The sequence below is a fragment of the Tachysurus fulvidraco genome, chromosome 9 (assembly GCF_022655615.1).
Source record: "Tachysurus fulvidraco isolate hzauxx_2018 chromosome 9, HZAU_PFXX_2.0, whole genome shotgun sequence".
In the NCBI taxonomy this organism is placed as follows: Eukaryota; Metazoa; Chordata; class Actinopteri; order Siluriformes; family Bagridae; genus Tachysurus; species Tachysurus fulvidraco.
This window is the reverse complement of record NC_062526.1, coordinates 16680306-16701243: the sequence shown is the minus strand read 5'-3', so window position 1 is coordinate 16701243 and position 20938 is coordinate 16680306. Positions and strand designations below refer to the sequence as shown.

Below are 20938 nucleotides of genomic sequence, written 5' to 3'. Positions count from 1 at the left end.
TGGTGTGGCACACGCATGGGAACGAACGAAGCGCTTGCTAAGTGTTGCAGCTAGTTCATTAAATGTATAAACGTGCCAATTTTATATCTAAATATTATTAACTTTAGTTAGTGTTTCGTTTTTGAAAACTATCCTCCGCACATGAAGTTAAACGACTTGTTTAGTTTGTGAAATTAGACAGCTAACTAAAAGCCGCAGTCACTGGTTTGTTTACTGTTTATATTAGTTTCGTGTAATTGTGTAGAAAATGATGGATGAGGAACCGGAGAGAGCAAAGCGCTGGGAAGGAGGATATGAACGGACATGGTGGGTGAATATTAACCTCTTCTGACTGTTTAGAAGTCGACAAACAGAATCCCCGCTTATGTCCTTGGGCAGTCCAGGTGTTCACTGACCAACAATTCCCCATAATTCTATTCACTGCTTCATATCTATAAGTACTGCATTATCAGGACTGTCAGTCATCAAATCATCTGTATATGTTACACACACTACTGCTGCTATATATTGTACAAAAAGCATAATATTGCACAATACTGTTATTTGCGCTCTCACACTTTATGTACATAACTGATCGGTCATATTCTATATTCATATGTAATACTCATTCTGTCTATATTGTATCTCATCGTCTGCATTGTCTTGTACAGTTTGTATAGTATAGTGTTATTTATGTCTGTACTTTTGAGAGTCACAAACAGCTGGAACCAAATTCACCTTGTGTGTGTCAACACACTTGGCCAATAAACCTGATTCTGATCTATGTGTAAATAAAAGAGAACAGATCCAGGGAGATTTCTTATTAAATTCAAACTTGAATGTAAGTTGTTGTTAAGGCTGTTTTTCTCTACTCATGTAAAATCTGTGCTATTAAATGAATCGCAGGTGTGATTGAATAAAGATTAATAATAAACTTGTCTTTATAGTAGATACATTTTTCATTTTGTACATCTAAAGAAACTGTGATTGTGAGTGTCAGTCATGAGGTCTGAATCCATAACCTGCTGGTCATTAGTATATAACTTTATACCTGCTAACACACTGGATTTAAGATGTGTAGATTTTCCCCACATGTGTCTGCATGGTACACAAAGGCTGGACTGGCTTCCCCTTCTATCCAAGGTGTGTTCCTGCCTCATGTCCAGTGTTCCTGGGATCTGCTGTGACCCTGACTTGGATAAATCACCTGTTGAATTCATGATTAAACTCTTGATTCATGATTAAACCTTTTTTTGTTGTTGTCTGTACTCAGGGAGGTGTTGAAGGAGGATGAGTCGGGGTCCCTGAAAGCCACTGTAGAGGACATTCTCTTTGAGGCCAAACGCAAGAGGTGTGCATGAAGGAGAAGAGTGTGTATGATGTGTATTATTTTAAACTCCATGAAAATGTGAGTGCTGATGTTCCCCGTGTTGTGTTTTAGGGTGTTCGAAAGTCATGGGCAGGTTCGGCTGGGAATGGTGAGTTCTTCTTCTTAATGTGGTCTTCTATTTTCTAATTAAAAAGATTTAGTGTTTTGTCATTAACCTGCTGTAATTTGTGTGCAGATGCGTCACCTGTACGTGGTGATCGACTCGTCTCGGACGATGGAGGACCAGGACCTGAAACCCAACAGACTCACATCCACTCTGAAGGTGAGAGCTGACGTCCTTGTACTTGCTGTCTGAAATTAATACTCATGAAATAATCACACACACACGCACATGCACACACTCACTTATGCTCTTGTTTCCTCCTCAGCTCATGGAGTATTTTGTTGATGAATATTTTGACCAGAACCCCATCAGTCAGGTAACATGTAGACTTTTAAAGTATAGATGTGATATCAGTTTGTGCAGTTTTTTTTTCTTTAATTAGTGATGATTCTTTTCTGCAGATTGGTATCATCACCACCAAGAACAAAAGAGCTGAGAAACTCACTGACCTTGCAGGTAAATAACATGCACTGAGATTTATCACACACTTTTCTTCTTCTTCTTCAGTAAATGTTCTTTTTACTACAACAATAATAATGTTAATTATACTACTGCTTCTATCAATACTTACTTCTATTAATAGTATTATTATTAATAATAATAATAATAATAATAATAATAATAGCAGTCAAATTCTTTGTAGCAGCTTTTGTGCATTAAATGCCATTTGAACTGCTTTACAAAAAAAGCAATAAATAAACAGCAAACGCAAATAAAATAAAGGAAATGTTCTAGTAAGTAGAAATCATTCTGAAATTAATATTATCAGATAGATAGAATTTGTTGTAAGGAATGTTTTAATTGTCTTCTGGGAAAACCACGGAGTTTGTGAATGAGCTACAGCACAGCCTTCAGTCAGTCATATTTCATCATGATATTCTCTGAGTTTTTTTTTTTTTTTTTAACAATTCTTCTTCTTGAACCAGGAAACCCTAAGAAACACACAGCAGTGCTGAAGAAAGCCAGGGACTCAGGATGTGTGGGAGAACCGTCTCTGTACAACGCCCTCAGCATCGCCATGCAGACACTCAAGTGGGTGGAGAATTTACAGCAGAGATTTAAATTTTTTAGAGAGATCCATCTCTTTTAGGTGACTCTGGCCGATGTATATGTGAATATAAATACATTTACATTGTAATTTAATTCAATGAAAATTCAACAGCAAATTCACACTGAAACTTGAGCGCTGTTGATGTATGTGAATGTTCTGTCATGTTTGACTCTTAGCTGTGTGAATGATTCCAAGAGAGGGATGACCCTGTGCTGGAAATGTATTTTCTATATGAATAAGTAGCACTGTAATATTCATGCAGTAAAGTTTACTATACAGGGATAAGTCATTATGTTTTGCATGTTTGAAATCAGATTACAACTTCATTTCTTTGCCTACTTTTGGCCAGAAGCAGTAATCAACTGGTCAAAATCTCACAAGCTTTGTCTAGTTTATATAAAAGGGCAGTGAGTCATTTTGAATCCTGAAGAATTGATTCTTATTTGTGGGTGTGTAGACACATGCCAGGACATACCAGCAGAGAGATTCTGGTCATCTTCAGCAGTCTGACCACCTGTGATCCAGCCAACATCTATGACCTCATTAAGGTACAACATCAGCAATATACAAAGGCACACACGGTATGTTCTAAAATCAAACACTGACCTATTTGTCTAATCGCATGTCTTTTCTTGGAAACAGACCCTGAAATCGCTTAAAATCCGAGTTTCTGTGATCGGATTGTCTGCCGAGGTTCGGGTGTGTTCGGTTCTCACCAGAGAAACAGGAGGTGTGTGTGTGTGTGTTTTTTTGAGGTTCCTCTCTCATTACCTGCTTCTCCTCCTCATGACCCAGTTCTGTGCTGGTAAAACATGTGAACACACCTCGGTGATGTGTAATAAAGCCAGTATTATCGGTGGAGCTCTGAGAACAGGGTTGGGTTTAAATTGTTGATGTGTTAACGGCAGATCGGATTAGATTATCCGATCAATGGAACCTAAATGTGCCGTGTGTTTTAACAGGAAGCTACAACGTGATCCTTGACGAGAGCCACTTCAAGGAGCTGCTGACGTTCCATGTGAAGCCTCCTCCTGCCAGCTCATCCTCGGAGTGCTCACTTATCCGCATGGGTAATGTAGCAGAATGGCAGCTTTCACACGTCATAGTTAACACATAATTCCCCACAGAGTCACACTCGGACAGTGTGTGAGAGACAAAATGATGATGGAATTTGACAAACACGGCTAAAATATGAGGTATATAAAGAGATATATGGAAGGCGTTAAGAAATGAGAAGGCGTCCTTTACTATGACTGATGCACACTGAGGACACACCTCCTTTACTGTGATTGACACACTGAGGAAACGCCTCCTTTACTGTGTCTAATACACACACTGAGGACACACCCCCTTTACTGTGTCTGACACACACACTGAGGACACACCCCCTTTACTGTGTCTGACACACACACTGAGGACACACCCCCTTTACTGTGTCTGACACACACACTGAGGACACACCCCCTTTACTGTGTCTGACACACACACTGAGGAAACGCCTTCTTTACTGCGTCTGACACACACACTGAGGACACACCCCCTTTACTGTGTATGACACACACACTGAGGAAACGCCTCCTTTACTGTGTCTGACACACACTGAGGAAACGCCTTCTTTACTGCGTCTGACACACACACTGAGGACACACCCCCTTTACTGTGTCTGACACACACACTGAGGAAACGCCTCCTTTACTGTGTCTGACACACACTGAGGAAACGCCTTCTTTACTGTGTCTGACACACACTGAGGACACACCCCCTTTACTGTGTCTGACACACACACTGAGGAAACTCCTTCTTTACTGTGTCTGACACACACACTGAGGAAACGCCTCCTTTACTGTGTCTGACACACACACTGAGGAAACGCCTCCTTTACTGTGTCTGACACACACACTGAGGAAACGCCTTCTTTACTGCGTCTGACACACACACTGAGGACACACCCCCTTTACTGTGTCTGACACACACACTGAGGACACACCCCCTTTACTGTGTCTGACACACACACTGAGGACACACCCCCTTTACTGCGTCTGACACACACACTGAGGACACACCCCCTTTACTGTGTCTGACACACACTGAGGACACACCCCCTTTACTGTGTCTGACACACACACTGAGGACACACCCCCTTTACTGCGTCTGACACACACACTGAGGACACACCCCCTTTACTGTGTCTGACACACACTGAGGACACACCCCCTTTACTGTGTCTGACACACACTGAGGAAACGCCTCCTTTACTGTGTCTGACACACACTGAGGACACACCCCCTTTACTGTGTCTGACACACACTGAGGACACACCCCCTTTACTGTGTCTGACACACACACTGAGGAAACTCCTTCTTTACTGCGTCTGACACACACACTGAGGACACACCCCCTTTACTGTGTCTGACACACACACTGAGGACACACCCCCTTTACTGTGTCTGACACACACACTGAGGACACACCCCCTTTACTGTGTCTGACACACACACTGAGGACACACCCCCTTTACTGCGTCTGACACACACACTGAGGACACACCCCCTTTACTGTGTCTGACACACACTGAGGACACACCCCCTTTACTGTGTCTGACACACACACTGAGGAAACTCCTTCTTTACTGCGTCTGACACACACACTGAGGACACACCCCCTTTACTGTGTCTGACACACACACTGAGCACACACCCCCTTTACTGTGACTGACACACACACTGAGGACACACCCCCTTTACTGTGTCTGACACACACACTGAGCACACACCCCCTTTACTGCGTCTGACACACACACTGAGGACACACCCCCTTTACTGTGTCTGACACACACACTGAGCACACACCCCCTTTACTGTGTCTGACACACACACTGAGCACACACCCCCTTTACTGTGACTGATACACACTGATGCATATGCTGTATTTCTGTCTTCTCTTCAGGTTTCCCTCAGCACTTTATCGCTTCTACATCAGATCAAGACGCCAAGCCTTCCTTCAGCATGTCGTAAGTACTGATCACATGATCACACACTGAACCAGTGAGAACCGTCCTGAGTTTTGAATGTAGAAGACACACTCTAAAGTGTGTATCTCCACACAGAAGTAAATATAATAATCTGGAAGGTTTCACAGGATGTGTGTGTGTGTGTGTGTGTGTGGTTTGAGTTACCTGGTGAGTTCTGACTGATCAAAGTTTTAATGAACACAAATGTGTTTCTCAGGCACTTGGAGAGCTCAGACGGAGCACCAGGTCTCAGTCTTGGAGGTTATTACTGTCCCCAGTGCAGAGCCAAATACACTGAGCTGCCTGTCGAGTGTAAAGTTTGTGGTAAGTCCTGATTTTACACATTCTGTGCTCATATAGCTCTGATGGTGTGTGAGTGTATGAGCAGATACCTCTCTGAGCGTGCTTGTGTGTGTGTGTGTGTGTGTGTGTGTGATCCTCAGGTCTGACGCTGGTTTCCGCCCCTCACCTGGCTCGTTCCTTCCATCACCTTTTTCCCCTGGAAGCGTTTCAGGAGCGTCCTTTAGAAGAGCACACAGGTGACAGGTGTGTGTTAGTGACATACAGTGTTTAATGTGTTGTGATAAAACTCATAAACACTCAGCTAACTGGAGAACACTGCTAGCTCCTGGGGTTTTACCTGTCAGAGACTGTTGAGTCGATGTAAAGGTTTGGGCCTTAAAACAAATAATAGAAGTAAATACTGTCTTCATAAACACACTAGACATTCCTGTTTTCTACAGTTAACTATCTGGTAAATAAAGGGCAGTGAGAGACACAATTAGAGAGGAGATGATGATGATGATGATGATGGTGGTGACAGTGATGGTGTTCATTCTAGTGCTGATCATTATGTCAGTGATCTACCACCAAAGAAATATCTGCTCAGCTGTGCTCCTGCTCTGTGTTTTTACTTCTTTTAACACATTTTACACACATTAACATACTTTCCTCCACACTCAGGTTCTGTCAGGCCTGTCAGGGAGAGCTGAAGGATAAAAGTGTGAGTTCCACGTCTTTTGTTCATTTAGTGGTTTATTTTATACATGTGTAAATTTTCAGGGTTTATCTTATGGGCCCCTCATCTCCTGTTAAATTCTCTCTCTCACTCTTGCTCCCTCTCTCTTTTGCTCCCTTTCTCTCTGCAGGTGTTCAAGTGTCCTCTGTGTGTGAGTGTGTTCTGTGTGGAGTGTGATGTGTTCATTCACGACACGCTGCACTGTTGTCCATGCTGCATACAGAAACAGGGGGCTTCATGAGGACACAGTTTAAGTCACACACACAGAAAACTCAGAGAACCTTCTTCTACTGCAGGATCTCTTCAGGAGTCCGTGTCAAAGTTACAGCTTTCAATGAAAAAGCTACTTCGAGTGTGAGTGTGTGTCTGTATGTTCACGTTCTGGTCATGTATTACATTAAACAGAACATGGTGCTTTTACAAATATATGTTTTCTACATGAACCTCAAATGATGTGAAATGTGGGTAAACTAAACTACATCATGCACATCAGAAATCGGGGCACGGAGACTCCTGTCAAAACATCACACACACCTCATAACCTTAAATGCACTCCTGGAGATCCTGATTAGCTGGATTATGTGCACTGGGTGATAAATAGCTGGGTGGATGAAGTTCCAAGAGCCTGGAGACAAACAGCCTGTGGGTGGAAGGGGCATATTTTCGCTCACCTGTCAGTCACAGAGACACCAGTCATCAGTGAGCTCCTGTATGTAGGAGGGAAGCTAGTGCTTTATGAAGCACATGTTAGCCTTCACTCGTTTTACCAGGTTGATATGAAAAACATGATAAAAAAAAAACCAATGAATTAATATGTGGCCTTTTTTAAGTCTCTTTGAAAATCCTGGTGGAAAACTGCATTCTTCCAGACCAAAAGTCAGTGTTATGGTTTCAGAAAGTATACTGAGTGTTTTATAAATCCAGTCCTGTTCACCATCTATAAATTTTATGAGGAAATGTTTCTTTCAAGCAAACTTTCATTCCTGTCTATCATTAACTTGAATTTTGGAGTTGAACTTTTTTAACAGGGTGTAAATCTTTCTGCTGTGTGGTAGAGACAGCTTTAATTAGCCAAAGTGTAAATAAGTTGTAACACAACAGCTGTGATTCCTTCATATTGCTGTAATGCATTTTTTTTGATGTCTGAATCCAAAATAAAACCGGTTCAGAAAACAGCTTGGAAATAATGTTAGAAAAATGTGTCTATTGTCACATACATTACAGTACAATACCTTCCTCACATATCCTAGCTTAGGTGGTTTGGGTGAAAGCGCTGGGTCAGCCATAATGCACTGAGACTGTTTTAGTGAATTACTCTTACAGAACAATAGTTTGTTTATTAAATAACGACTCTAACTGCTTTTCATCCTTTTAATGTTGTGGATTTTCACAAAAAAGTCCTGAGTGTATATGAGTGTCTCATATATTAATAATAATAATAATAATAATAATAACCTTTATTTTCTATAGCGCCTTTAAAAGAACATCTCAAAGCACTTTATGAAAGCAAAATAAAAAATCTACATATATAAATATATCTAATATTGCTCTTGAATTTTGTATTATATTAATCTTTATATTATTCTTTATATGAACCTTTTCATATAAATCAACCTTTCATATATATCAACCTTTTGTTCTATGTTTATGTTCTGTAAAGCTGCTTTAAGACAATGCCAATTGTAAAAAGTGCTATACAAATAAACTTGAATTGAATTGAATTGAAAAAAGTGATTAAAAATAACCATGACAGACCAGCAGATAGCGATAAATACACATAAGGGCTAGACTGATTTTCTTTCAAAAACCAAAACATAAGAAGAAATGTAGTAAAGTGAGAATAAACATGAGCGATAGTCCAACATGGAGGAGGTGAAGTCTGGTGAGGAATTCAGAGTTTCTACACGGTTTATTTAACGCTAGCAAACTTCTGTCTAGCTAACTATGCTAACACCTGTTATTATACATGTTATGCATGTTATCGACTTTATATAACGATCATTAAGTAACGATTCACTGATAATTATGAGAACAATAATTCATCCGTGTGTTTGTTTATACGTGCAATGTGTCTATGTAAGTAAAAATATAAATCAGCCAATTTAACATTTTCATTTCTAACATTAAACTTGGTCTGATTCTGCAGTATTGTAAAAATAAAAGCAACATTTTTGTTATGATCATTATGATTTTTTTTTATTATACATTTTTTAAGGGCAAAATAAAAACTCTGTGGCTGTCAATCAAGTACTGTGGGCGGGGCTTTGTTCCCTCCTTCAGCAGCAACATGAAGATGACTGTACAATGTGATTCAGTTAATATGTGATATGTTTTTATATTATTTGTAGCTGTGTCAAGACTGTGTCAATTTGAAAAGAGTTTTATTTGAAAATTTATATTTAATTTAATTGAATTCGGCACAAAAATACAATGTAAAATATAACCCAGTAGAACAGAAAAAAAATATTTCTCAAATTATTTCACAAGTGTCTTTAAAAAATAACAGTGACATTAGGAGCCTATTTAGTGCGACAAATAAAATAGGCAAAAAAAGAAACAAAAAACTTTAATCACACTGCTGTGTTTGACCAAAAAAATGGAAAACAGCAGTACCAAAACCCCACTTATTTATTTAAAAACATTTCAAGTCTACTAAGTGAAAGATAAATCTCTCTCACACTCACACACTCTCTCTCTCACACACTCTCTCTCTCACACACTCTCTCTCTCACACACTCTCCCCCCCACACACAAACGTTTCACAATTTGGCTGATTTTGTCTCTTCACAGGTCAGTGTGCAAGTCGTATCGCTTCTGTTGTTCCGGATGGTTTTTATCCAGCCAGGCCTGCAGCAAAGGCAGGTTCTTGTCCATCCAGCGAATGTTCTCGTCCACGTTCTCCAGCGCTTGCTGGATGCACCTGAGCTCAGCACCCGTCTCAGCACTCAGGGAACCGAAGAAGCTGCGAATCTGTCAGAGCACAGAGACCGGAGATGAGCTCACATAGAACCTTATGCATGAGCAGAAGCAAGATACATGTTCTAATACGTACCTCCTCCAGCTTCTCTCTGGTAGAATACTGGCTGGTCACGCCCGTCACCATGTGTGCTATGGAGTGGGAACCCAGGTCAAACCTGAAAGACAGAATCTGTGGTCAAGCTGGAGAGACACCGTTTAAAACAAAGTTAGAAATGCTAGAAATAGTTTCCGGCAAGAACTCCAGCCATTTAAAAGGTTTTATTTATTGATGTGGAATGTTTTAATTTATAACTGTTTATAACACTCATTTTGATTTTAATTCAACACTAACTAGCAAGACACAGCTTGTGCATGAGATACAGGCCAGGTGATAGGTTTGATCTGTATATTGAGCTTTAAATATAGCACAATGTGGGAGTGGGAAAAGGATGATATGATATGGATGACAGTAGTAGACTATAGTGTTCTGGCACAGTAATAAGTAAATATGACAATCAGTGTGATGGATCCTCAGTCATGCCGCTTTCTGTGGAACACCAACATGAGCATCATGCGAGACTGTAGTTGTGACTAACATCACACAAGCATTTAAACAGTGGTGTCAAACATACAGGCACAATAAAGATTCTCACCAGAATCTGCCCCAAATTAAATGTTTATTGTTGTATGTATTGTTATTACATACATGATAGAAGAATACAGCCATAAACTCAGCACCATAGATTGTTGAGCTACAACAATATAATTCTTCATGGACAAGATAAATATCTGATGCTATAATCAAAAGATATTACTCTACCACTATAAGATAGGTGGTGCTGTTTGTTATTGTTTTGTCTTAATTAATGGCACATTCTTTGAGCTGGTTGTGGTTCAGCGCTCAGAAATACTCAAACCAGTCCATGTGAGACCAACAACAATGCCTTGGTTAAAAATCACTAAAGTGCCATGTTGTCTTCATTCTGATGTTTGATGTGAACATTACCTGAAGCTCTTTATTAGGACAAAAGTCAAAGTTGAGTCTCTATACCTATGGGGGAGATCTAGGGCAGGCTTTATTACATCATTGTGCCTGCCATGCTGTGGTGTAGTGTATAGTGCCAGAGGCTCAGGTGTGTGTGGTCTTTGGTTCTTAGCCACACTTTGCTCCCCCAGAGCCCTGAGAAGAGCTAGAATGGGATTATGGTGTTTTTGGTTTTTCTTAATTCAGAACACAGCTTCTTTATGTAAAGAATCAGGTCAATGTTGAGTGATGTTGGATCTATACTTCTTTAATTTGGTTAGTGCCTCTTGCTTTACAAAGGTAAGCTAACATTATAGTAAACTATTAAGTTAGCTGGCCATCCGATTGTGTTCTGCTAGACGATAAAAGATACATACTGTAACAGTGGAAGATATCAAAAAGAAATGTAAGCGTGCTTTGCACCATAATGTGCACCTGGAGTGATGAAATTGAGCAATTATGAGAATTTCGGTAGCACCACAGATACTGCAAACATTGGTGCTAGATCCAGTACCAGATGATGCACATAGATCTAAAGTTTCACAAAGATGTGTGAATCCTTACCACCATCTTTACCTACCAGCAGCCAATCAGAAACACAAACCAACATGAAAAGGAAATCACACAACTACAAACAAGTGGTCAGAGTCTGTCTAAACTACACTATGTAATAGTCACAGGTTTGTGAACTTAGAACTCAGTTTACAATTTGATTTGTGTTCAGCTACATAATACATAACTACATAATAGAACATCATGACACACTCTCGGTTGTTTAAAAAGCTACAAAATATTCTACTCACTTCTTCACCAGCGAGTCCCAGTTTGCCCTCAGGAAGTCCCAGGCGTGTTTATAACCTTTAGGGTTTCTACTGATGGACACCACAACGTAGGGCAGGTCCTGTGTCTTCATCACCGAACCCTCTAAACTCTGCTCCATCATCCTAAAGAGATTATTATTATTATTATTTTTAATATACAAGTTTTAGACAAACTGTCATACTTTCAAGATCTCACCATTTTAGTTTGTGAGCAAGAGGACTGATAGACAGCGCTGACTTGATCCGGATCTTCAGAGATGTGTAGAGTGTTTCACGATACTTCTCAAACAGGAAGTTCCATCCTTCCTCAGTGCGAGCCCCGACCGCAAACACTGCCAGGCTCACATCGTTAGGAAGACTGCAACAAGAGAAAAATAATTTACAGTAACGATTAAAGGCTAAACATCGAGATACACACTGATATCCTAAAGCGCTCTTGAATTCGTCATTCTGGGGGAAAAGGTACTGTAAAAAATTTTAAGGAGATTTAAAATCTACAAAAATACAATAAAATCTCTTAAAGAAGCATAGCAACTGATTCTACTGATTCTACTGATCCTCATCATCTGGAACCTGCACTGACCTGGTGAGAATTCAGCAAGAATTCCAGGGATCAACAGCATTTATTACAGTCTCATATAATATGCTACAGTATATGAGACTGTGACTTTTGGTGAAGGTCTCAACCTGAACATTTTCAAGAATATATTCAGGTGATTCTAAGCACCTCACTGATACATGGGCACTGACACTGCGGTATAGACAGATAGTTTATTGGCCTTTTTTTTTTTACTGTTTAACAAGTAAAACTAGTTGTGCCCCCATACTACCCTGTCTGTCTATAGAAGCAAGCTTGAGATAGACAGAGAGTAACTAAGACAGAGAGAGACCACAAGCGTTTGCACACAACTACATCTATCTAGATGACCGCTTACCTCATTTTGCCATCAGACTCCTTCCACTTGTTGAAGAGCTCACTGGCGGTGGAGATGCAGGGTGGGTGACCCCTGACACACGCGAACAGGAGCAGATAACTGCGCAGCATTCTCTGAGACACTGTTCCATCATCACTCCAAACCTGCTTGTCAATCAGCTTGTGAAACAGGTGCACGATGTAGCTCTGTGTGACACATTTGTGGCACATTTGAGATTAGAATTCTCTAAGAGAGAGTCACAAGTATGTACAGCACATATGTAATACCGTTACAAAATTCTGTAGCCATCATCTTTAAAATTTCTGTATGATCCATGACTGACCTTCATCTGGGTCTCCAGGGCCTGCAGTGTGTCTCTCTTCTCCATCAGCTTGTAAAGTGGCACAAGCTCACTGAAGCCCTGAGTCACGGGCATGATCTCTGTCTCCTGGCTCAGATACAGTGACAGGTCTAGAGCTTTGTCCAGTGGCAGCTTCCCCACGCTGTCCAACAGAGTGAAGGATTACTTGAAAATGTACCGTGACTTATAAGATTGATAATAAGAAATGATACCTGATGAAGCTAGATTTAAGATCGACAGGGAGGCAGCTAACCTGACCAACTGGAAGGCGTTGTTGATGAGACTGGTCCGGTCTTCGCTGCTCAGAGCCATGTGGTTGTGTTTGAGCAGAGAGATGAGGTCACCCCAGCCCGAGCCCTCGTAATGGACGATGTAATATCCGCTCATGTCCACGTTAAACTTGATCCAGTCCACTTCCTCAGGCAGGTACAGCACATCTGCCATCAGGATAGAAGAGGAATAAATAGGATATATTAGAGAAATAAGCTGACCAAAATTTAAGTACACAATTTCCACCCTTTTACCCCAAATGTAGTCAATTAGACAAAATATGTTTGGTGTGTGAGCTTTGCTTTGGCTTTTATACTGGAACTATAAGATTAATGTAATAACTGTAAAGGAAGGTTATTGCCACCTGTTTAGTTCTGTGTGTGTGTGTGTGTGTGTGTGTGTGTGTGTGTGTGTGTGTGTGTGTTTGTACAAACCTGTCTTGGTCTTCAGCAGGAAGCGATGCACTGTGTTTGAGCTGCTGGTGATGTATGTCAGAGGAACATGCCACAGGAATCTGTTTCCAAAACAGGAGCAGTCAGTAAACAGGAGCACAGAAACACCACAAGCCTGTAGTCAGTCACACACACACACACACACACACACACACACACACAGACACACACACACACACACACACACACACACACACACACACACACACACACACACACACACACACACACACACACACACATATGCTTTCTCTCACTGTTTCCCCATCACAGAAGCTCTATAAAGAACCATTAACTATACAAGAGAATATAATTAATTAACACTGCTTGGAATGTTAAACGTCTCTAACTTGACTTTCACACCGGTTAAATAGACATTATACAGTATTTTAAATATCATGATAAGTACATAAGTTACACGTATAACTACAGCTGCAGTGATGAGTTTGCTCAGCACATTTTTTAAACTGTAAATAAAGCTTAAAAGATTAAAATAAACCTCTACTGTCTCATTGCATGCATTTTTTGTGTGAGTGCCTGGTTTGTGAGATCTTAGTGCTGTATTCACCCAGAGGTTTGGGACGAGTCTCCGCCTTTTAGGAACCGCTCCTGACTCAGGTACACTTCACGACCTCTGACCTCCACCGTAATGAGCGGGAAGCCTTCCTGCAGGGTCCACGTGTCCATCATCTCCCGGACGTCCACCTTGTCTTCGGAGCGCTGCTTCTGTGAGAATCAGACACACAGTTTTATTCACAACCTGACAAACTGACACAGCTAATTTTTACTCATTTACCTTAAGTTATGATGATCAGACAGAGCTGTACATTTTGTTTTACCCTAAATGTTCCATCACTAAGGAGTCACATTAAGTCTGTAAGCTAAACTGTTACTTAGGTTTCACTTTTAAATTTTTTAAGTTTCACAACAGACTTAATTTGTACGGTATTTTGTCTGCAATCTAGACATTTTACTTATTTATTTACAGTTTAGTTTTAAAATGACAAATTATACTGATGTATGTTGTTTATTTATATATAAATCTTACATTTACACCAGTGTTTATGCTCCTCACAGCAGTTAGACTCTCCCACAGGTGTGTGTTGACGGTATTCTGGTAGCTGTAGCGTTTCAGGTAGGCAACAATCCCCAACTTAAAGTCTTCTGGGCTCAGGAACTCTCTCAACATGTGCAGGATACATGCACCCTGACCACACACACACAGACACACACAGACACACACAGACACACACACACACACACACACACACACACACACACACACACACACACACACACACACACACACACACAAACTTAAAATAAAGCTTTAAAACTCCAGGGCTAAAAACACAACACTGCAATAATCGTTATTATTAACTGTTATTGATGCACAATGTTGCTGTCGAACCTTATCATACGACACGTCATCAAACATCTCCTGTATCTGAGCAGGGTTCTCCACAGGGGAAGACACGGGGTGAGAGGAGCTTAAACAGTCTACCTCCATCGCCTCGAAACACTTTGCAAGGAAATAATCCTCCTGTAGAAGACAACACAAACCGTCACATCTACATACAATTTAAGGAATATCACTTTTGTTATTTTAACGTTATTTTTTAGATTTATTTGTCAATGTTATTTTTTATATTTTAATGTTATTTTTCAACAGAAGTCCTAAGAGGCTTTTTTATTATTATTGTTTTCTCGTTATCTCAACATAACAAAAGTTGTTTTTTCGTGATCATGACTTAATTTTCTCCTGAGCGCTGTATGTAATCTCCCCATTTGTAATTTTTAATGGATTATCAAAACATTAAGCCTTTATTCTCATAAATACTGTCAACTGTTTGGTATTCATTTTGTCGCACATTTACTGTACTAAAAATGATGAAGAAAAGAACAATATTTTTAAGAAGAACATTAAATCGTTATCATGACAAAACAAGAAAGAAAGAATATAATAATGCATGGTCTCTTAGGACATCTGACGTTTCTGGGTTGTTTTTTTTATTTTGTTGTGACATGTTGAAGAATCTGAAATTGCAAACAGTAGGCCATCATATAAAAAGATTATGGTCTTTAATGTCATAGACATGTATGATTATATATTAATACACCTAGCATGTATAAACTATAGCCTCCTTTTACTACACACCCTTTGACTTATGGAAGTGCTGTTAAGGCTTGTCACAATGATTTCATACGATAGTGGACATGCTTTCGATCATAATAGCTGACAGAAAGAATAGTTTCATGGTTCTTAGTTAATAATGTCTGGGGTTTAGCTGCTTAAACTGCGTGACGTGAAGCTGAACAGTGACTGAACACCAGCAAAGTGAAGCGCTCGACGAAATAAAACACAGACAGCGAATGAAGCAGTAATAACTACAATATTATAATGTGATTATTTTAGGAGATCAGTTTTTTCCACAAAGTTTTTGTTGCTATATATTTTTTCAAGTTACTATTTAAAATGTTTTTTAAAATGTATTTCAATCAAAATAAAATGTTTATATTCTGAATTTTATTTATTCTACTCATTAACTAAAATGTCATTGAGTAATATTGTGTGTCATGTTCGTCAGATAGCTATTGACTGAAATGAATAAATGACTTTAGTTTAAAAATAAACGCTCTTGTTTACAGCTAGGTTTGTTCTTTGCTTGATTCTTTGCCCCATATTGTGGACTGTTGCTTTAAATATCTCAGCTACAACATTTGAACATCTGAGGTGTTTTTTCTATCTACAAGTGTGTTAAAGTAAAAACTTTAGTCGACTTGTTACTAGTTTATTTTTTATTAATTTTCATTCAATTCTATCTTTTTCTCTATTCTCACTTATTGATGTGGTTCAGAATGAATCGTTACATAAATCATTTTGAAATAATCTTCTATTGTATTGAAGGAATTTTATGAATGAATCTTTTAAAGGACTCGTTTTTCAAATGAATCTCTGAATTAATTGTATTACACAAATCATTGTAATTTTTTTTCAAATAATGGTTCTGAAAAAAAAAATGTTTAAGTAAAACTTATTCCCTGAAACAAACACTGTAAACACAGTCTGAATTCTAATCCCTGAGTTAAGCCTGGGACGAACTTTAATGTGTTCATTTTATGGTTAAAGGTGAAAGACTCACCACTTGCAGCTCAGGGTTGGTGATGTTCACCGACACAAACTCCATGAACTTAGCGAAGCCTTCGTTCAGCCACAGATCGTTCCACCACTGCATCGTCACCAGATTACCAAACCACTGTGGAGGAGAACCGACGACACGGCTCGAGGATCTCTTATACATAGTGTATTATACAGGACACTGCTCACAGAAGATCTTTCTTTTTTTTTTTTTTACTATTTTATAATCATAACAAAGACATCAACATAAAAATTATTTATTCTGAAGCCAATTAAATCAGAATTATTTCATTTAGATTTCATTAAATTATTTAGGAGGCTTAAATCAGGAGACTTGTTTCAAATAAACTGAGCTCCTCATTACTTCTAAGTTCTCCATGAAAGTAAAAAAAAAGGAAAAGAAAAAAAAAGAAAGAAAGAAAAACAAGTCTTTTACTTGTTAATCTCTTTCATTTTATAGTAAATCACATTTTGATTCAGAGATAAATGTACACATTGGTGTCCTTTCAGTTTTTACATTTACATTTACATTTACAGCATTTGGCAGACGCCCTTATCCAGAGCGACGTACATAAGTGCTTAAATCTCTAACATTGAATACATTAATGCTGGTTCACTAGATTACATACTTAAGATACCATGAGTTTAAAACATTTGTTCAAAGTTACAATGAAAAAGTGTCAAAGGTTTTTTTTTGTTTTTTTTTTTAAATGCAAAAGATAAGGAAAGAAGTGCTAGTTGAAGTGTTTGTATTATGAAAAGTTAAACAAGTGAACAGCTATAAGCCCGAGGAACATGTAGGAAGTGTGGCACCTGATGAGCGAGCTCGTGTGCGATGATCATGGTGATGCCCAGCTTGTCGGAGGCTGAGGACTTGTGTGGGTCAAACAGCAGGGCCGACTCTCTGTAGGTGGTCAAACCCCAGTTCTCCATAGCACCTGACTGGAAGTCCGGGATGGCAGCCAGGTCTGTGAGGAAAAAACAGAGAGCAGGAACTAAAGAGAAAGCTGCTGTGAAATATTACTACAGACAAATAGACACGATTTTATCTCTACCTGGTTTCTCAGGTGAGGTCCTGTGCTACAGATTGTAATCTAATTAAACTAAGTAGAAAAGAAATTCACAAAGTCGAGCAGCTGATGGAACAGTTTTATTTCAGATGTTCACCTTGTTTAGGGAGAGGGTAGGGAATGTCAAAATAATCGTCATAGAAGTCCAGCAGCTTCACTGCAGCATCCAGGGCAAACTCGGCCTGCTGTATCTTCTCAGGTACAGTGTACACCGAGATCTGACACAACAGAACACATTAATTCTTTTCAATATGTGAATATTAAATACATGAATTAAACATTTGACTTCAAGTAGAAAATATCTACATTTTCAGTACAGAGACCTGGAGAAGCCGAGAAAAGTAAAGAGTAAATGTGCGAAGACAGTGACTACACAGTAAGTCTATTAAGGTCTCGAGAGGCCAGAAAAATAGTAAAATGTGCACATTACTGTCATCACCATCATCATCAATACATTTTTTTTGTTTCCTTTAAATATTTCTGTCTGTTAAACAACAGCGTTATTAGACTATTAAAAGCTAGTAACAATAATTCTAGCTGGATTCTGTGAGTCAAATCATTTCACCAGTAAGAGTCGACTCTTCTCTACTTTCAGTTCCCAAAAGGCTTGTTGACACGATTTTACTAGCTCACCAATGTGTCACTCTGTTGAATAAATGTATAATCTACAATATTCAGTTCAAGTCAACTAATTGTGTTGCAATGTTAACAATGGACAATGTCCCAAAGCAGCTTTACATAAATATATTTGTGTTTGTTATGACGTATTTAAATAAAAAAAAAAAGGATTAGACATGGCATTGATAAAGACTGTAAAAATCCTGTATTGTGATGATGATGATTGTTCTTCTTCTTCTTCTTCTTCTTCTTTTTCTTCTTCTTCTTCTTCTTATTATGCGGTATAAAACACTAATTAAAGTTGAATTCAAAGAAAAATAATTTGGTCATTTATCTTCATCAAGATACAAGAGAGCTGATTCAAAAAGTTTTAGTTTCAATTTTATTAGAAATCTAAATAATTTGATTAAATACTAATGTACTGACTGATTTATTATTGACTATTTACTGCATCATTCGCATTTAGTGAACAAAAAAATCATTTAGTCTCTGTAGAAAATCTCTGTGTGATTCGAGTGAAAATCATGTGCCGCTCTCACCTGTACTCCATGCTGACTGTGTTTGCTGATAGACAGGAAATCACACACGATGAAGGCCACCAGGTAGGTACTCATCTTCACAGTCTCATCAAACTGATCCTCATACAGACCTCCTGAGATAGGCAGCGTCCTCAGCTGAGACAAATGAGACAAGACAGAAGAGACAGACCCCAGACTCGTCATCCAAATTAGGTGTTCGCTTGTAATCTGAGCCACAAAGATTTTTTTTATGTCTAATTCCAAAAACAGTGAAGTTTTGATTGATAATCTCATTGATAATCTAAGATAAGAGCTGTGGACTGTATGTTGTGTGGGTGTTACCTTGGGCATGTTGGAGATGGCAAAGTATTTGCTCTCTCTGCGAATCTGAATAGAGAATTTGGCTTTGAACGCGGGTTCGTCAAAACAGGGAAAAGCTGCTCTTGCACTTGTTGGTTCAAACTGAGTGGAAGCCAGAACCCTGTTGACATAAACATCAGTCACGTGTGTAATTAGTGGAATATTTTATAGAAAATGTGGAAAGAATTCCATTTTTTTTCAAAACTGGGTTTCAGACTTGTTTATTAGAGATCCATTAAATCGTGACTGGTTCCTCACCGTTCCTCTCCATCACTGGCACGGTACGTGCTCTTATAAAACCCGTGGAAGCTCTCAGACAGTTTGGCTGCAAACTCCAGCTCGATGACATACAGGTTTCCTCTCCTCAGCACCATTTGTTCGCTGATGAGAGCAATCTGCTGGTAGGCAGGATACTCCAGCACCCTGAGAGCTTGGCTCTGACCTTCAGCCAAACCTCTGAGACCAGCCTTGGTGATGTTCAACTCCTTGCTGTGAAGAACGATGGTGTGAGTGTCCTGGAGGACGTCCACTCTTATCTTCACGCTCCCACTGAAGTCAAGGCTGGTGAGGTTGGGTTGGATGAGGAGAGTGTAATGGAACGGAGAGACGGTCTGTGGAAGCCTCATCTTGTTCCAGGGGAAAGTCGCTCCGCTAGTCGATCTGGGGAAGGAGGAATCGTGTTCTTCTCGGTTTGGTGTCGCCGCAGTCCAAGATGATGACACAAAGGACAAACAGAGGAACAAAACCAGCAGGGCCATGTTCTTTCTACAGGAACTGCAAAGAACCAGGAAGTGGAAATGAATCAAATGTATCTTATAGTACAGTTTAAATTACATCCTTTCAGAATACACACCATCAATATGTTTACATTTATGATATTTAACATTTATTCCCCTGATTCCTGATTCATTTACCTTCACATTGTAAACCACACGCCCTGATATAAGGTGACACAACACTGCAAAATAGTCACTATTTAAACATAATTAATAAAATAAAAACAGGCAAAATCTCATAATTCGCCGGTTAAATATAATGAAGTATTATATAAAGAATAGTCTGTCATTCATGTTTACTTACAGTGACTCGGCTGCACGACATCCGAGAGAATGAAAGTGAAAATAAAACTGCGCAAATCTAATGCATCATGGGAAACTCACGCAGCTAAAAGCACTGAAATTATTTAAAAGATTAAACTTTAAACAACAAAATAATTGCACAGATAAATTCATAACATAAACTCTACCGATCAAATAAATACTTTAAGCAATATTAATAAGTAATATGCGCAAATAGTGCGCAGACACAACCGCGCGAATACAGAGGTGGCCATGATAGATTTCAAAATAAAAGTCCATGAAGGGTTAAACTGTAAGGTAAAACACGGACAATATCTTCTCAAAAACAGCCGGGAAAACAGGATTTATTAATTTATTTGCTTTTATTTAGTTATTTGTTTGTTTGTTTGATTATTTATTTATTAGATTTACTAAAATGTCTTCCTTGCTCTTTTGGTTGTTTAATAGTTTTTATACACTTACATATTTACTTACATATATATTTATTTTATTATTGTATATTTTAAAATCAAGTAAATAATTAAAGTATTCATTTTTTCAATGACTATCTACTTTCATACTATTTCCACTCACAGAACTCTCCCTGACCAGCTTAATATGAATAATTAAAATAAACATAAAAAAAAAAAAAAGAAGAAGCCTGGAAAATATAAAGACTAAAATAAACTAATAGTTTGTATGATAAATTGTGTTAGTATATGATGTCCTCAAGCTCCACAGCTAGACGGCATGGTTTATGTTTACCTTATTTTTTATAGAGGAATAAAGTCCACAGGTTCATTAATCAGTAAACTTTATGGTCT

At 38.9% G+C, this 20938-nt stretch overlaps 2 protein-coding genes across 3 annotated transcripts; one reads left to right on the top strand and one right to left on the bottom strand.

Annotated features, from left to right (window-relative positions):
* The first annotated feature begins 4 nt into the window (after window positions 1–4).
* Window positions 5–7726, top strand: gtf2h2 (general transcription factor IIH, polypeptide 2). The gene is made up of 15 exons (XM_027141829.2): window positions 5–306; window positions 1253–1330; window positions 1421–1457; window positions 1545–1631; window positions 1738–1788; window positions 1874–1928; window positions 2399–2504; window positions 2981–3071; window positions 3166–3253; window positions 3486–3593; window positions 5470–5533; window positions 5751–5857; window positions 5977–6079; window positions 6497–6536; window positions 6682–7726. The coding sequence occupies exons 1-15, from the start codon at window positions 248–250 to the stop codon at window positions 6790–6792; spliced, it is 1185 nt and encodes a 394-aa protein (XP_026997630.1). The 5' UTR covers window positions 5–247; the 3' UTR covers window positions 6793–7726.
* Window positions 7727–8734: 1008 nt separating this feature from the next.
* Window positions 8735–20315, bottom strand: erap1b (endoplasmic reticulum aminopeptidase 1b). Of its 2 annotated transcripts, none has more exons than XM_047817944.1 (19): window positions 20137–20315; window positions 19315–19830; window positions 19039–19177; window positions 18718–18852; window positions 17658–17778; window positions 17304–17458; window positions 16495–16608; window positions 14763–14894; window positions 14400–14558; window positions 13920–14077; window positions 13334–13413; window positions 12883–13066; window positions 12612–12771; window positions 12290–12474; window positions 11551–11712; window positions 11337–11477; window positions 9604–9685; window positions 9292–9521; window positions 8735–9258 (listed from the first exon to the last, which is right to left on the bottom strand). In XM_047817944.1, the coding sequence occupies exons 2-18, from the start codon at window positions 19812–19814 to the stop codon at window positions 9336–9338; spliced, it is 2793 nt and encodes a 930-aa protein (XP_047673900.1). In that variant the 5' UTR covers window positions 19815–19830; window positions 20137–20315; the 3' UTR covers window positions 8735–9258; window positions 9292–9335. The 2 variants fall into 2 exon arrangements, with proteins under 2 accessions (XP_047673900.1, XP_047673901.1); XM_047817945.1 differs by having other exon boundaries at window positions 8735–9262; window positions 9297–9521.
* Window positions 20316–20938: the final 623 nt, after the last annotated feature.

Excerpts from the sequence above, each read along its gene's own strand:
- gtf2h2 (XM_027141829.2), top strand. The coding sequence starts at position 248 with ATGATGGATGAGGAACCGGAGAGAGCAAAGCGCTGGGAAGGAGGATAT. Across the intron at positions 1,458-1,544 it reads GGCAGGTTCGGCTGGGAATG|ATGCGTCACCTGTACGTGGT; the intron begins GTGAGTTCTTCT and ends ATTTGTGTGCAG. Across the intron at positions 3,594-5,469 it reads GTGCTCACTTATCCGCATGG|GTTTCCCTCAGCACTTTATC; the intron begins GTAATGTAGCAG and ends TCTTCTCTTCAG.
- erap1b (XM_047817944.1), bottom strand. The coding sequence starts at position 19,814 with ATGGCCCTGCTGGTTTTGTTCCTCTGTTTGTCCTTTGTGTCATCATCT. Across the intron at positions 14,078-14,399 it reads GCATAAACACTGGTGTAAAT|AAGCAGCGCTCCGAAGACAA; the intron begins GTAAGATTTATA and ends TGATTCTCACAG. Across the intron at positions 9,522-9,603 it reads CCAGAGAGAAGCTGGAGGAG|ATTCGCAGCTTCTTCGGTTC; the intron begins GTACGTATTAGA and ends GTGCTCTGACAG.